General features: G+C 36.4%; 1 protein-coding gene across 1 annotated transcript in view; it reads left to right on the top strand.

The window, feature by feature from the left end:
* LOC148948584 (kinesin-like protein KIF28) overlaps window positions 1–15,679 on the top strand; it is a 288,269-nt gene that overhangs the window by 51,677 nt on the left and 220,913 nt on the right. The window contains exon 5 of the mRNA XM_089094971.1: window positions 936–1,103. Within this exon, the coding sequence (XP_088951097.1) occupies window positions 936–1,103 (168 nt within the window). The remainder of the gene's footprint in view (window positions 1–935; window positions 1,104–15,679) is intronic.

Below are 15,679 nucleotides of genomic sequence, written 5' to 3'. Positions count from 1 at the left end.
TCATTCCTGCTATAGCTATAAGTGTCCCGTAGCTCAATCTCTACCAAAACAGATTTCGAAATTATGCTGTGTCCAGTTTCGATTCTATCATGGAATATAAACGGAAAAGCTTCTGATAAAATTCATGTTTTGACCCATTTGCTCAAGGAATGTGATATTATTTGCTTCCTCAGAACATTTTTTGTCAGCAGACAAAAGAAAATTGCTTTAAATCTTGTCGGATTGTGCTGTGTTTTTCTCTCCATCAAAAATAACGGCACCGTGTGGACGCCTCTCTGGTGGCCTCACGATTTTGACTCACTTACTCTGTGAATTAATTGAAGCAGGTGATCGTATTCTTGCACTGTCAAATCTGAATACAACCATAATGAATGTTTACCTACCAACAAACTATCATAACGAGAAATCCGACGTGAAGTTTATGAGGACTTGCAAAAAAGTGGGTGGGCTGTTTAAGAAAAACGCAAAATCCGCAGTCACGCGCTCGATATTAATAGGTGACTTTAACTGTGAGTTGACTGATAAAACGCTCCCCAGAAGCCATTTCCTATTGAGCTTCATTTCTACTTCGTACTCGCTATTTGACAAAAATGAATCCTAAACTGTACCTATGGTGGTCCCAGCTCTTCAACTTCGAACCTCGATCATGTTGTTTCTCCCTTTTCTATTAAACCAGCCACTGTAATTTGTGAAGGCTACCACTCTGACCACTTACCTATTTGTGCGACAATTGAGTGCAATGTCGAAAGCAAAACCCCTCAAGAGAAAAAGTGATTTAATGTTCGACTGAAGTCACGCTGATCGTCAGCTATTCATGTCCGAATATGACAGGTTACTCAACAAAATTAAAGTTCCATTTCACCTAATTAGCTCAGAATGCAGGTTTTATATTAGTGAGCGCGAGATCGAAATATAGGTTACGAGTTACCTTGCAGGAACCCTTCACGCGCTTCAATACTTGGAAAAGTGTGCAGTCTCATCCACACGTGTTTGCAAAAAGATAGAAGTCACCGACTGGTCTAAAAATCCAAGTCTTGTTGCAGCATGCGATTCGGTTAAATTGCGGCCCCGAATCTGGAACGAATCCGATAACTCGCGTTCCGGTATATTAAACGAATTGCGCTTGAAGACAAAAGAAAGTTCACAAGAGCCCTTAAAGACCACAAAATAATGTTAATTCCAAAAAATGTCGATAGGATAGCTAGTGATGCTTCACTTTTATGGAAATGTTTTAAACACAGTGATCAGACTTCTGTCGGTAGTTTTCCAGAAAAAAGCTGGATTGATTATTATAAAAGTTAGTTTTCATCGTCTGACCTAGTTGCCGAAAGTAAATTTGAATAAGAGCTTGACCGTTTACTTGCTAACTTTATGCGCTCTGCTTTTACAGGGACGCCGTTTTATATTAACTTTACTCTAAAAATGTTAAGAAAAATCGTCTGGCGGTCTTGATTTAATATCTGCTAAACATTACGAACATTCTAGTGACCTTCTGTCGCAGCATCTTTCGTTACTTTTTCAAATGTCAATTTCTTCTGGTATTGTGCCTCAACAGTTTTATATTGGCCAGATTACACCTATACCCAAAAAAGGGAAAAAAGATCCTGATGATTATTGAACCGTTTCTTGTACTTACAATTTTTGAGTCTATTATTTTTTATAGATATTTCCCAAAAGTATTCTGTGCCTGCGCATCAGTTCAGTTTTCAGAAAGAACTTGGTTATGAGCTGCTCTTTTTTTCCCTTTTAAGGGTCTTGAAGATGTGGAGGGTTCCGGGGATTTTCTTGTTCTATGCGCTTTGGACATAGCCATAGCATTTGATTCGGGTATTTTTGCTCAGATTTTGATATAAGCTGCTGCTCTTTTTCCTCTTTTAAGGGTCTTGAAGATGTGGAGTGTTCCGGGGATTTTCTTGTTCTACGCGCTTTGGACATAGCCATAGCATTTGATTCGGGTATTTTTGCTCAGATTTTGATATAAGCTGCTGCTCTTTTTCCTCTTTTAAGGGTCTTGAAGATGTGGAGGGTTCCGGGAATTTTCTTGTTCTACGCGCTTTGGACATAGCCAGAGCATTTGATTCGGGTATTTTTGCTCAGATTTTGGTATAAGCTGTAAAGAGAGGGTTTACATTTCAGCTATTAAGTGTATTCGATGCATGTATAAACATCTTCGTACCAAAATGAAGTGCGGCTCAGAGCTTGTTAATGTGCTAAATAGTGTTAGACTTCTAGGGGTGGTCTTACTTCCCCCGCGCTCCTTAATATCTCAGTTATTCCAGCCAAGAGTTCTGTTGAGTCCACCTGTATTTACGGCAGTTTTGATGTGTCATTACTTACGTATGTTGATTATATCCTGAATCTGAGTCGCATTTTCTCTGGTTTTGAGACCACCTAGAGCCTTATTATTTTTTAGTTCTTTTAGTACTGTTGCTAATTCCTCCTCACAGAATAAATCTTCCTTCACATCCATGGTATCACAAACTTTTTCATTTTCCTATATATCTCTTCCTTCAACTCTTTATCGGTTAAGCAAATTCTCAAAATGTTCGGCCCATCTCTGTTTAGTTTTTCCTTTTCGCATTGCGGCGTCATTCCTTTCTTTAGCTAAGCCAAGTCCGCATTGACTACTCCCTCTCAATTTGTTAACATGCCAGTACAATATTTTACTATTATGCCGTCTAGCTACATCTTCCAGATCCTCGGCAATTTTATCCATGGCCTCCACTTCACACCTCCTTAGTTCATATTTTAATGCTTTCTCCACTTTCTTTACATTCATTTTGTTTTCATATGATCTATCACTAAGGTAATTATGGTACAAGTCCTTTCTCCTTTTTATAAAACATAAAGCTTTTTCACTAATATTCTTAGCCACAGATCCAGCTTACTTCCTTAAGACAGCTTCAGCAACTTCACAAATTATTTTTCTAAAATTATTCCAATCATCTTCCACATCATCAAAATTTAAACTCTCAAGTTTAGTGTTCAACTGTTCCTGGAAAGTTTCTCTCAAATTTTTATCCTGGAGTCTACCAATATCATAACTTCCCAGGAGGTAGTTACCCTTCCGATATTTCAGCTTTAAATTAACCCTTGACACTACTAGATGGTGATCATTACTTTTAACATCAATAGCGGCACTCCTATATACCCTAGTATTTTGTATTGATCCTGCCAAGTACCGAAAAAATATAATAGAATATTTGTCTTTATTGGTAATTCAATTTCTATTAATTCTTCTAATTTTTTGCCTTTCTATTTTGCTTTTATTTGAGGCCTGCAGGAAAAATATAAAAGTATCAATTTCAAGTATTAAATGAAGGACTCTAACAAGGTCCAACCCCGTTAAAGTGCCAAGATTTATCAGTGTGCAGAGCAATAATGTTGGAATCAACTTTTATTTTGGATTTTAATTTAAAAAAAATGATGTAGGTTCAAATTCAATGATGTAGGTTCACACCTTTGGAATTGCCATGGTTGAAAAACCCTAATCATGAAGCTTCAAGGCCCTGGCTTGAACAAGAAGGACAATCACTTTTTTTTTGCATAGGTAGCCCTGATATATCCTCCTTTTCTCCTTTTTTCCCTTCTTCACTGCTTGCAGGACACTGGAACATCATAGAGAGCTGTTTAAAGTTCATTTTAAAGGAAATCACTATACCAAGTGCCTTTGTACGTAAAAAAAAAAACGCTTTTCTTTCAAGATGCAGCTTTGTGTATCTTTTTGGATGGTCAAAGATGATAATTACCCCATCAAACAGCCCTCAATACAGTAACCGAAACTCTAAAAAGGGAACTTTGATATTAATTTATGCATAAAAAGAATTAGCTTATTATGGTGATTCCAAATATGTAAGAGTAACCAAGTTTAATTTTACCTATCAAAAGTTATGAGCCTTAGAAAATTTGCATGATCTTTGAAATAGGGAGGAAATACCCTCCAAAACTCGAGGAATCTTAATGAAAATAACACCATCAGATTCAGCCTAACAGAAAATCCTCCTGTAGAGGTTTCAAGCTCTTATATACAAAAAGGTAGAATTTTGCTAGTTTTGCCTGAAGAAATTTCTCGAGTGCGTGTTTTTTTATTTGTGCTTTTCCCATGGGTAATTCTATCGAAATAATAGTTCAAGAAGAACGGGACAGGGTTCCTTCGAACAGAAATAAAAGATCTAGTGCCCTTTTTAAGTGACCAAAAAGATTGGAGGGTAACTTCCCCCCTCACACGCCAAGTTTTCCCCTAACTTATTTGATCAAAATTTTGAGATAGCCATTTTGTTCAGTATAGTTGAAAGATTCAATAAATATGTCTTCAGGGGTAAAAAGACCCCCAGAGTTCTTGGGGAGAGGCCCGTATCTTATGACATTTTCCCATTGTTCAGGAATAGTATTTGTCATCGGGAAGTATGCAGATTTTTTTTTCGGGTGGGGGGGAGGTTGAGCTTCGGGTGTAATTCCAAAGGGAGAATTTTTCTTGGGGAAGGAAATTTTCGGAGGATGAATTTTTCAGGGAAAATTTTACCGCGGGGGATTTGACAGAACTCCTATATAAAATTCTTTTTAATTATGTCACATTGTCTTTACCAATTCAATTTTGCATGTGGAGATGTTCCGGGGGAATTATCCGGGGGCTACTTTTCGTGTGTTTTGATTTCAGGAAAAAATTCCACGGAAGGGGGTACTTCCTGAGCGATGAAGAAACCGATTCGAAATTAAAGCCTTATTCAAATGAAAAGTATGCTACGGAGAATTTTTCAGGCTGAATTTTACGGAGCGGGGGTAGATTTTCAACGAAGATGGAACTATCTGGAGGGAATTTTTGCGTGGGATGAAATTTCCTCGGAGGAGCTTCTCATGAGAAAGAGGGGATACTTCATGGAGGATGATCCAGACTTGCGGCATTATTTGAAGCACGATCAGAAATTAAATAAAAAACAAGTTTTTTTTAACTTAAAGTAAGGAGCAACATTAGCACTAAAAAAGAACAGAAATTATTCCGTATATGAAGGGTGGCCCCCTCTTCAATGCCCTGCACTTTACGCTAAAGTTTAACTGTTTGTGCCTTTTTTTCAAGAACGGCAACTTAATCTAAGTTTAATTAGAATAGGAAGCTTTTTTAGTGTTAAAAGTTTTAGCGTAAAGAGCAAGGTATTGAAGAGGGGGCAACCCTTCACATACGGAAAAATTTCTGTTTTTTGTTTAATTCAAGTAGGAGTTTACCCAGTTTCCATCTAAATGGCCAAATTTTGATGTCTTTCCGCGTATTTGGTCAAATATTACGATTATTTTCTTAAATATATGAATGGGGAGCACAGAGGGTTGTTGAATTTGGGCCTCAGCTTTAAGATTAGAAATAGCCTTTTTTTTCCGGTCGGGCTTAAATTTTAATAGAATGTAGTCTCTAGTCTAGGAATACACAAAAGTCAGAACGAACTTGAAGAACAAATCTTTAGCATAAAGAGCAAGGTTTTGAGGAGGGGTCATCCCTTCATATATTGAATAACTAATGTTCGTTTTGAGTGTTAATGTTGCTCCTTACTTTCAGTAAAAAAAACTTGTTTTTTTCATTTAATTCAAGTAGGACTTTATCCAGTTTCCATCTAAATGACCAGATTTTGATTTCTTTCCCCCACTTGATCAAATATTATGATTATTTTTTTCTTAATGTGTGAATGGGGAGCAGGAAAAGTTGTTAAATCTGGGCCTCAGCTCGAAGATTAGAAATAACTCTTTCTCTGGTTGGGCTTCAATTGTTATTGAATGTAGCCTCTAGTCTAGGAATACAAAAAACTCAGAAAGAATTCGTAGAAACATTGAAAGGTATTGAGAAGAAACCAAAGTTTACAGAATCAAAACTACTACTACTACTACTACTACTACTAACAACTCACCGCAGCACCAAGCTGCCTGAGGCCAACACAGCTGCGCACGCTCCTCCTCCACCCTAATATATTCAAAGCCTCCCTTTTTACACCCGCCCACGAAGTTCCCATTTCCTTTAAATCTTTCTTTATGACGTCATCCCAACCCAGACGGGGACGACCTGCTTTCCGTTTAGCCCTAGATGGTTGGCCGAAAAGAACAATCTTCGGCAATCTGTTATCCTTCATCCGCACAACGTGCCCTAACCACCTCAACCTTTCTTTAATTATAGCCCTAGAGAGCGGTATTGAACCACAATTTTCGTATAGCCTATTGTTTGAAATACGGTCAATCAGCCGGGTACCCAGAACAATCCTTAAGTAATTTCTCTGGAAAACATCATGCAAATCTTCATCCGCTTTTCGGAGCGTCCATGCTTCAGAGCCGTATTTGACCACTGTCATCACTGTAGCTTCTAATATTCTAATCTTGGTTTGCAGACTTATCTTCCTATTCTTCCAGACTTTTTTTAACTGCGAAAAAACACCCTGAACTTTGGCTATTCTATTTTTAACATCTTCACTGCTTCCACCATCTTTACTAATAATACTACCAAGGTAAGTGAAGCTGCCCACCTGATCAATCTTTTCATTACCCAACGTCACCTTTTCATCTTCACTTATTCCTAGCCTTATTGACTTTGTCTTCCTAACATTAATTTTCAAACCAATTCTAGCACCCTGAACTCGCAAAACCTCTAAAACTTCATTCATTTTGCTCACAGTCTCATCTAGGATGCTTAAATCATCAGCATAATCCAAGTCCAGGAGACTTTATCCTCCCCATTTGATTCCGTGTTCCCCCATTGCCTTTCCTGTGCTCCTTAAAACAAAGTCCATCAAAATAATCCATATAAAGGGGAATAGGACACAACCCTGCTTAACTCCTGATTTAATACAAAACCAGCTGCTAACCTCATTTCCTACCTTAACCACAGCAGTGTTATTCTCGTACATAGCACTTATCACTTTAATGTATTTGTCTAGTATACCATGCAAGGATAAAACTTTTACTAAAGCTCTTCTATCAACAGAATTGAACGCTTGCTCATAATCTATAAAACTGGGGACCAAAGGAGTTTGACAACTCAGGCACTTCTCAATTATTAGCCTAAGAGTGAAAATTTGGTCGACACACGCTCTACCTTTTCTAAAACCGCACTGCTCTTCTCTTAAAACTTTGTCTACGGCATCTCTCAGTCTAAAAAGTATCATATTACTAAGTAATTTACTACCTACAGAGACCAGACTAATGCCTCGATAATTACCACACCTACTTTTATCACCTTTCTTGTAAACTGGCTTAATTAAGGTTTTCCTAAAACCATTAGGTGCTTTCACTTTTTCAAAAATCATATTCATAATCTTCAATAACTTATTTCTAACCTCAGAGCCACCATATTTAAGAAACTCATTTACCACCCTATCAGCACCTGGAGCCTTATTATTCTTTAATCCTTTTAGTACTGTTGCTTAATTCCTCCTCACAAAACAAATCTTCCTTCACATCCAAGGTATCACAAACTTTTTCATTACAATATAAAAAATATTGTGACGGTAGCGATTTTTATACTTGTAAGCTGGATTGAATAGCGAATTTATGGAGATTTATGGAGTAGATCTTTTTTGTTTTCAAGCCTTTACGCTCCAGAATTGATGCCAAAATGAATTTTGGAGCCATAAGACATTTTATTGGTGTTGTCAAGAGGAAATTATAAAAGACGGGTAAATGAGAATATTAGATTTCAAATAAGATTAAACAGCTCTCTGTGATATTCTAGTGCCCTATCAGCACTAGAGAAATAAAACAGAAAAAGAGAAACTTATCTTTGTTTCCGACTCTTTAAAAGTTCTCAAAATTTAATAGCAAAGTTTCTTCGGATTTTTTTTTCCAAATAAAATTTTACTATTCATTTAAATAATAGCTATCATTCTTGAAACAGCATTGACGGCAAGTTTTTCATATGAGATAGTGTTTTTTTTTTATGTATCTCTAAGATTTTGACCACTATGGACTTTCTCTGTCTCAGGGTTCAGTTATTGCTGCAACCATTACCATCAAATGTGTTCGGGCCCTGCGCATAAAAAGCTCTGCTACTTTTCAAATGTAGAGGACAGAAGGATAAATTGTTGTTGTTAGATGGGGGGGGGGGGTAGTTGAGTTAAAATGAGAGTTGAATTGCGCAGAAGGTGAGTAGAATGGGGCAGGGGTGAGTTTCACAAGAATTAAATTACACAGAGGTTGAGATGAATGAGGGTTGAGCTGAATGTGGTTGAGTTTTCACGGAGTTGAGTGAGGGTCGAGTTGCAAGAGGTTTAAGTTTTACGGGGTTCAGTTGCACGAGGGCTGAATTAAACAGAAGTTGAGTTGCACGACGGCTCAGTTAAATGGGGGTTGAGCTTGAAGAGGGCTCATGAAAACAGGGGTTCAGTTTCACTGGGGTTGAGCTGCAAAGAGGTTCAGTAGCACGAGGGTTCAGTTGCATGGAGGCTCAGTTAAGTGAAAGTGTAGTAACACGGTGGCTCAGTTGCACCTGGGGTCAGATGCACGAGGGTTCAGTAGCAAGAGGTTCAGTTACACGAGGGTTAAGTTGCAGTGGAAGCTATAAAAAAGTGTTGTGTTCTGACACTGATTTTCATTAACATAAAAAATCCTAGAGGCCACTTCAATATAAATACCAAGCTAATGGCCATTTAAAGTGCCTTCATGTGAATACACGTAAACATTTTAAAAACAAATATTAAATAACACGGGGGTGCATCAGGATTTTAGAAATGTGTTGGTAAGGCATGGCCCAAAATCCGTTGAGAACCAACGATATAGGCTAAATTGATTTATATCCTCAGAAACGTGTATTTGGCTCACTACCAATGTCCCAGTAATGCTCTTAGTCTATGGCTGTCACAAGTTTTCTTACTCTAAAACCATCAGTATTATTCCCTGTGCCACCCGGATACGTGGCACAGCCTTACCAGTGCCACTACAGATGGTACTAGGGTATGATATCGTGGTCGAGTGATCGATCCACTGTCCCTACTGGTCTATTCTGCCCGAAAGAATTGCGGAAAGAACTACGGAAAGAAATTTCCGTACGGAAAGGACACTTTAGTAATAGCCAGGCTCCAGGGTCGAAGTATTGAAATTAAAGAGAAATGAAATTAATTAAAAAAAAAGGGTGCGGCGCATTTCTGATATTTCTGATAGCCATGGGCCCCAACATGTAATTAAACACTATTTTACAATTTTATCAAGCACCAAGAACATCAACCTAGTTAATTGGAGGTCTAAAATAATTTTCTATGTTAACCATTTATTTTGTATTAATTAAAAAAAAAGTTCCTAAAAATAATTTTTCAAAGAAAATTAAAGGCCATTTTAAAATTAAGATCAGGATATACAAATAAATGTTAAAATTCAAAATAAAAAAGACCAGAAATTACTATTAAAGAATAAATGAAACCCCAAACAAAGAGAAATTAAATAAACAGTCATAGCAAAAACATACAACAATTAATAATTTTAACGAATACATAGATCTTAAAGCGATTAATGCTTAGATTCAATATGAAAATGAAGCTTAAAACGAAAAAAATATTTTGCTATTAAAGTATAAATGAAACTTAAAACGAACAGAAATTAAATAAACAATCAGTGCAAACAAACATGCAATAGGTATTCATGTAAATGAATAAATAAATCTTAAAACGATTGAAACTGAAATTGAATATGCAAATCAAGTTTGTATAGAATAAATATAACTACAAACAAGAGTTTGGTTATCGCCTCACTGCAGAAGCCTAAAACCTACTGCGTCATTGGCGCCTTACTGAAAACTATATGAATCTTGAACAGTCTTGGAAAGTATAAACAAAATCTAATTGAATATTAGATATATATTGATATTAATTGTTGAAAGATCCATCAGTTCAAGATTTTTTTGCACTGTAATTTTTATTTTCATTTTCAATGCTGTAAGAACTGGAAAAGAATAAATTTGTAATATACGAGTAATTCGTTTTCAGTGAAGCCCCAATGACGCAGAAGGCTTATGTTTTTACAGTTAAACAAGGGGGCAGTATCCAAATTTTGTTTGCATTGAAACTATATTTGTCTTGACCAATCTTGGAAAGAACTAATAAATTAAACTGAATATTTGATGTATAATGATATTAATTGCCGAAAGCTCATCAGTTCAAAATTTTACTGTAATTTTAATATTTATTTTCAATATTAAGTACAAAAGAAAACATTTGTAATATAATTCGTTTTCAGTAAAGCGCCAAAGACGCAGTAGGTATTAGGCTTCTGCAGTGAGGTGATACCCAAACTCTCGTTTGTAGTTATTTTTATTCGATTCAAACTTGATTTGCACATTCAATTTAAGTTTCACTCGTTTTAGGATTTATTTATTTATTTACATTAATATATATTGTTTGTTTGTTTATAATGATTGTTTATTCAATTTTTGTTCGTTTTAAGTTTCATTTATACTTTAGTACCAAACTTTTTTTTTCGCTTTAAGCTTGATTTTTATATTCAGTATATGCATTACTCGCTTTAAGATCTATTTATTCATTTATATTATTATTTTTTGTATGTTTTTTGCTATGATTGTTTATTTAATTTCTGTTTGTTTTGGGTTTCATTTATTCTTTAATTGTATTTTCTGGTCATTTTGAGTTTGAATTTTAACAGGTATTTTTATCTCCTGAGCTTAAGTTTAAAATGGACTTTACTTTTCTTTGAAAAACTTATTTTTCTGAAAGTTTTTTTTTTTAATTAATTTTTGTTCTTTTTTGATTGCAAAAAGTTTCAAGTTTTTATGGCAGGGGGGGGGGTGGCTTACGGTCCGATTATTCTTGACTTTAAAAAACGGATCTAGAACTTTCAATTTAAATCGAATGAGATTTTTTTCAAAGTCTATACGATTACCTCTTTGATAAAAACCTTATATATGAACAATAGACAGCTTGCATAACTTGTGGACAGCGATTGACAACAATGAATGGATTGAAAAAATAGCTCCAATAAGGGGGTTTAGACCATTTCACTTGCTGACACAATGGGATCACGACTGTTTGGAATTGACCTTAATAGGATTTTGTGTGCCAAAGCAATTTTGTATCTATCACAGAGTATGTATTTTAACGTTAGAATTGGATAATTTTAATAGATTTACTATGTGTTCTTCCCATACAAAACTTTACTTTTTTAAAGTCTTGGGGGTGGGGGCTGCGTACTTGGAATAAAGAATAAAACTTTAGCGTAGACAGTAGGAGTGGGGGAGGGGGAGGTTGGAGACTCATCCAATACGGGGCGGAGCTTCAGTTATCTCCTCCGTTCCCGATTTAGGAGATTAGACAGACTCATTGGGCTGTAGAAAGTTGGACCGTTTGAGTTGTGGAAAATACTCAGAAATACTTTATATTTTCAATTATTGCAGGATTTATATCATATATTGAGGAATGGTGAGCCCCCTGGGCCATCATTTGGGTGAGCCTCAACTCATAATATGTAGTTTTGACTAATTGTTCCGTTTTATGTGCATATATTATTCTATATATGTTATTTTGAGTTATACTTTTATTGCATTTGTTCATTTTTAAGCCTTGAGATAAAAACTGAAACCTTAGCATAGACAGTGGAGGGGGGAAGTCTCCCCCCCCTCACATGCATAATTGATCAGCCACAGAGAAAGTATTACAAATGAAAATAATCTCTCTTTTGAAAATGTATTTTTTCAAAAGACACGAACAAAATCGTCTAAAGGAACCTGAAGTGCTATCTCTGACATTTCTGTTGATTCTTTATTACTGTTACTTTCAGATGTAAAATTTAGAATATTATCGAATGGGTTTAGTCGTCCCCTTCCTGAATAATTCACATTTGGAAAAGCCACCCCTGGGAAATTCCTCCCCCCTCAAAGAGCATTTTCTTTTCCTGCTGATAATTCCTCCGTGTTAAATTCCACCCAGCAGAAATTTATTTATTAATTTACATTAATATCAACATTAAATGTATTAATTAATTTACATTAATATCTATTGTATGTTTGTTTGCATTGATTGTTTATCAAATGATTGTTTGATTGTTTATATGCCCCCAGGGCATAACTTACAGCGCCAACCCCGGGCCCTGGTGGGCTGTGTCGACACCGGAGATTTTGTTACGAGAATTTTGAACTAATTTTACAAAATGTCTATCTAACTTTTTTTATCTGATGCATTTAGGGCGTGGAGGAGGGGGGGGGCTAGTTGCCCTCCGATCTCTTTTGATTCTTAAAAAGTGAACAAGAACTTTCAATTTCTAATCAAATGAGCCCTCTCTAAAGTTTATACGAGCATCCCTTCCATATGAAATAATGGGAAGGATTCGGAAAATCCTTAAATTACAACCCTTGCCCTGAGGGTTGTGGGGGAGTTGTCATCCTCAAAGACCTAATTTCCAGAACTTAGAACTATGTTTAATTATATGGATGTCTCAAAATTTTGATTCGATGTGTTTGGGGAAAAGGTGTCGTGAGAGGGAGGTTAGTTGCCCTCAAATCACTTTCGACTACTCAAAAGGGCACTAGCCCTTTGAATTTCAAATCGAAAGAGCCTTTTTTGAAGTTTCTACGACACCGCTGTCTATAAAAACCTTATATGCCCCTAGGGTATAACTTAAAGCCCTTGCCTTGAGGGTTGTGGGGGAGTGTCCTCCTCAAAAACGTATCTTCTTTCTGAAAATCAACTATGCTGAACAAAATGGCTATCTTAAAATTTTGATTGGATGTTTTTTGGGAGAATGGTGGGCGTGGGGGGGATAGTTGCCTTTCAATCACTTTCGACTATTAAAAAGGGCACTAGCCCTCTGAATTTCTAATCGAATGAGCCTTTTTTGAAGTTTCTACGACAACAGCTTCTATAAAACCCTTATATGCCCCCAGGGCATAACTTAACACCCTTGCCCTGAGGGTTGTGGGGGATTTTCCTCCTCAAAAAAATATTTCATATGTGGAAATCAACTACGCTGAACAAAATGGCTATCACAAAATTTTGATTGGGAGTGTTTGGGGGAGTAAAGGGCGTGGGGGGGTAGCTGCCCTCCAATCACTTTTCAAACAGTTCGTGGTAACGAACTGTAAGTAAGGAGCGACCCGGCTCAATGGTAACCAAAACTCTAAAAAACGGAATTTTGATACCAATAGATACATCAAAAGAATCAGATTTTAATTCTGATTTCAAAAATATAAGTTTTATCAAGTTTAATCTTACCCATCAAAAGTTACGCGCCTGAGAAAATTTGGCTGATTTTCAAAAAAAGGGGGAAAGACACCCTAAAAGTGATAGAACCTTAATGAAATTCACACCATCATATTCAGCGTATCAGATAACCCTACTACAGAGGTTTCAGGCTCCTATCTACAAAAATGTGGAATTTTGCATTTTTTGCCAGAAGAAAGATCACGGGTGCGTGTTTATTTGTTTGTTTTTTTTCCCCAGGGGTAATCGTATTGACCCAGTGGTCCTAGAATATCGTAAGAGGGCTCATTGGAACGGAAATTAAAAGTTCTAGTGCCCTTTTTAAGTGACCAAAAAAATGGAGGGCAACTAGGCCCCCTCCCACGCTAATTTTTTTCTCAAAGTCACTCAATTAAAATTTTGAGATAGCCAGTGTGTTTAGCATAGTCGAAAATCTAATAAATATGTCTTTTACGATGACTTAATCCCCCACAGTTCCCAGGGGAAGGGCTGCAAGTTATGAACTTTGCCCATTGCTTACATATTGTATTGGTTATCGGGAAGTATACAGACATTTTCAGGAAGACTTTTTTCTGGTGGGGGGAGGGGGGCTGGCGGAGGGGGTTACTTTGGAGAATCTTTCCGTGGAGGATGTATCTTTGGGGTAAGGGACATTTCTATGAAGGGGGCGCCAGATTTCCAAGCATTATTTAAAAAACGATTAAAAATTAAATTAAAAAAACAAGTACTTTCAACTGAAAGTAAGAAGCAACATTAGAACTTAAAATGAACAGAAATTATTACGTATATGAGGGGGTTCTCCCCCAAGTCAATACTTCGCTCTTTACGCTACAGTTTTTATTTTAGTGCTTTCAAAAGAGCTATCTATTCTAATTAAACGGCCTTTGTGATTCAGGGGTTTGTGAATTAATTTTTTTTTTACTTTTAACGTAAAGAGCGTGGTATTGACTAAGGGGAGAACCCCATCATATACGTAATAACATATACGTAAAAAAAAAAAAAAATAAAAAAAAAAAAAGCGATACGGCTCAATAGTAAGCGAAAATTTTAAAAACGGAACTTTGATGTCAATAAATGTATCAAAAGAATGGTCTTATAATGCTGATTCTAAATATATGAATTTTATTAAGTTTAGTATTACTCATCAAAGGCTACGAGCCTCAGAAAACTCACCTGATTTTTTAAAGAGGGGGGAAACATCCCCTAAAAGTGAAAAATTTTTAATGAAAATCACACCGTCAGATTCAACGTATCAGAAAACCCTATAACATAGGTTTCAAGCTCATATCTGCAAAAATCTGTAACTTTGTATTTTTCGCCAGAAGAAAAATATACGAATATAGAAGTTCGTTATGTAAGTTAATTTGTATATTACGTCAGAACCAAATTTAGAGACAGCCATTTTGCAAAAGAAAAGTAAAATTTTTATGCAAATTTTGTTTACTTATTCAATGACGGCGATTCAAAATAAAAGCTGCATTAACTAAAAAACGATCAGAAATTAAATAAAAAAACACGTTTTTTAAATTGAAAGTAAGGAGCGACACTAAAACTTAACACGAACAGAAATTATTCCGTATATGAACAGGGTTGTCCCCTCCTCAATGCCTCGCTCTTTAGGCTAAAGTTTGACTCTGTCTCACAACTTTATTTTTTAAAACAATAAAAAACTTCAGCGTAAAGAGCGAGGCGTTGAGGAGGGGACAGCCCCTTTCATATACGAAATATTTTCTGTTCGTTTTAAGTTTTAATGTCGCTCCTTACTTTCAGTTTAAAAAACTTGTTTTTTTTATTTAATGACTATTAAAAAGGGCACTATCCCTTTGAATTTCCAATCGAATGAGCCTTTTTTGAAGTTTCTACGACAACGCTTTCTATAAAAATCTTATATGCCCCCAGGACAAAACTTAAAACCCTTGCCCTGAGGGTTTTGGGGGAGTGTCCTCCTCAAAAACATATCTTCTATCTCGAAATCAAATACGTTGAACAAAATCGATATCTCAAAATTTTGATTGGATGTGCTTGGGGGAATGATTGGCGTGGAGGGGGGGGGGGTAGTTTAGTTGCCCTTCAATCACTTTCAACTATTAAAAAGGGCACTAGCCCTTTGAATTTCTAATCGAATGAGCCTTTTTTTAAGTTTCTACGACGACGCCTTCTATAAAAACCTGATATGCCCCCAGGGCATAACTTAAAACCCATGCCCTCAGGGTTGTGGGGGATTGTCCTCCCCAAAAACAGTTTTTCTAACTGGAAATCAACTACGCTGAACAAAATGGCTATCTCAAAATTTTGATTGGGTGTGTTTGGGGGAATGACTGGTGTGGGGGGCTATTTGCCCTCCAATCACTTTCGACTATTAAAAAGGGCACTATCCCTTTGAATTTCCAATCGAACTAGCCCTTTTTGAAGTTTCTACGACAATGCCTTCTATAAAAACCTTATATGCCCCCCCGGCCACCACTTGAAACCCTTGCCCTGAGCGTTGTGGGGGAGAGTCCTCCTCAAAAACA

The sequence above is a fragment of the Artemia sp. Qi Xiang Cuo genome, chromosome 9 (assembly GCF_049724085.1).
Source record: "Artemia sp. Qi Xiang Cuo chromosome 9, ASM4972408v1, whole genome shotgun sequence".
NCBI classification, from domain to species: Eukaryota; Metazoa; Arthropoda; class Branchiopoda; order Anostraca; family Artemiidae; genus Artemia; species Artemia sp. Qi Xiang Cuo.
The sequence above is the reverse complement of the archived record's forward strand: the minus strand, read 5'-3'. Positions and strand labels throughout refer to the sequence as shown.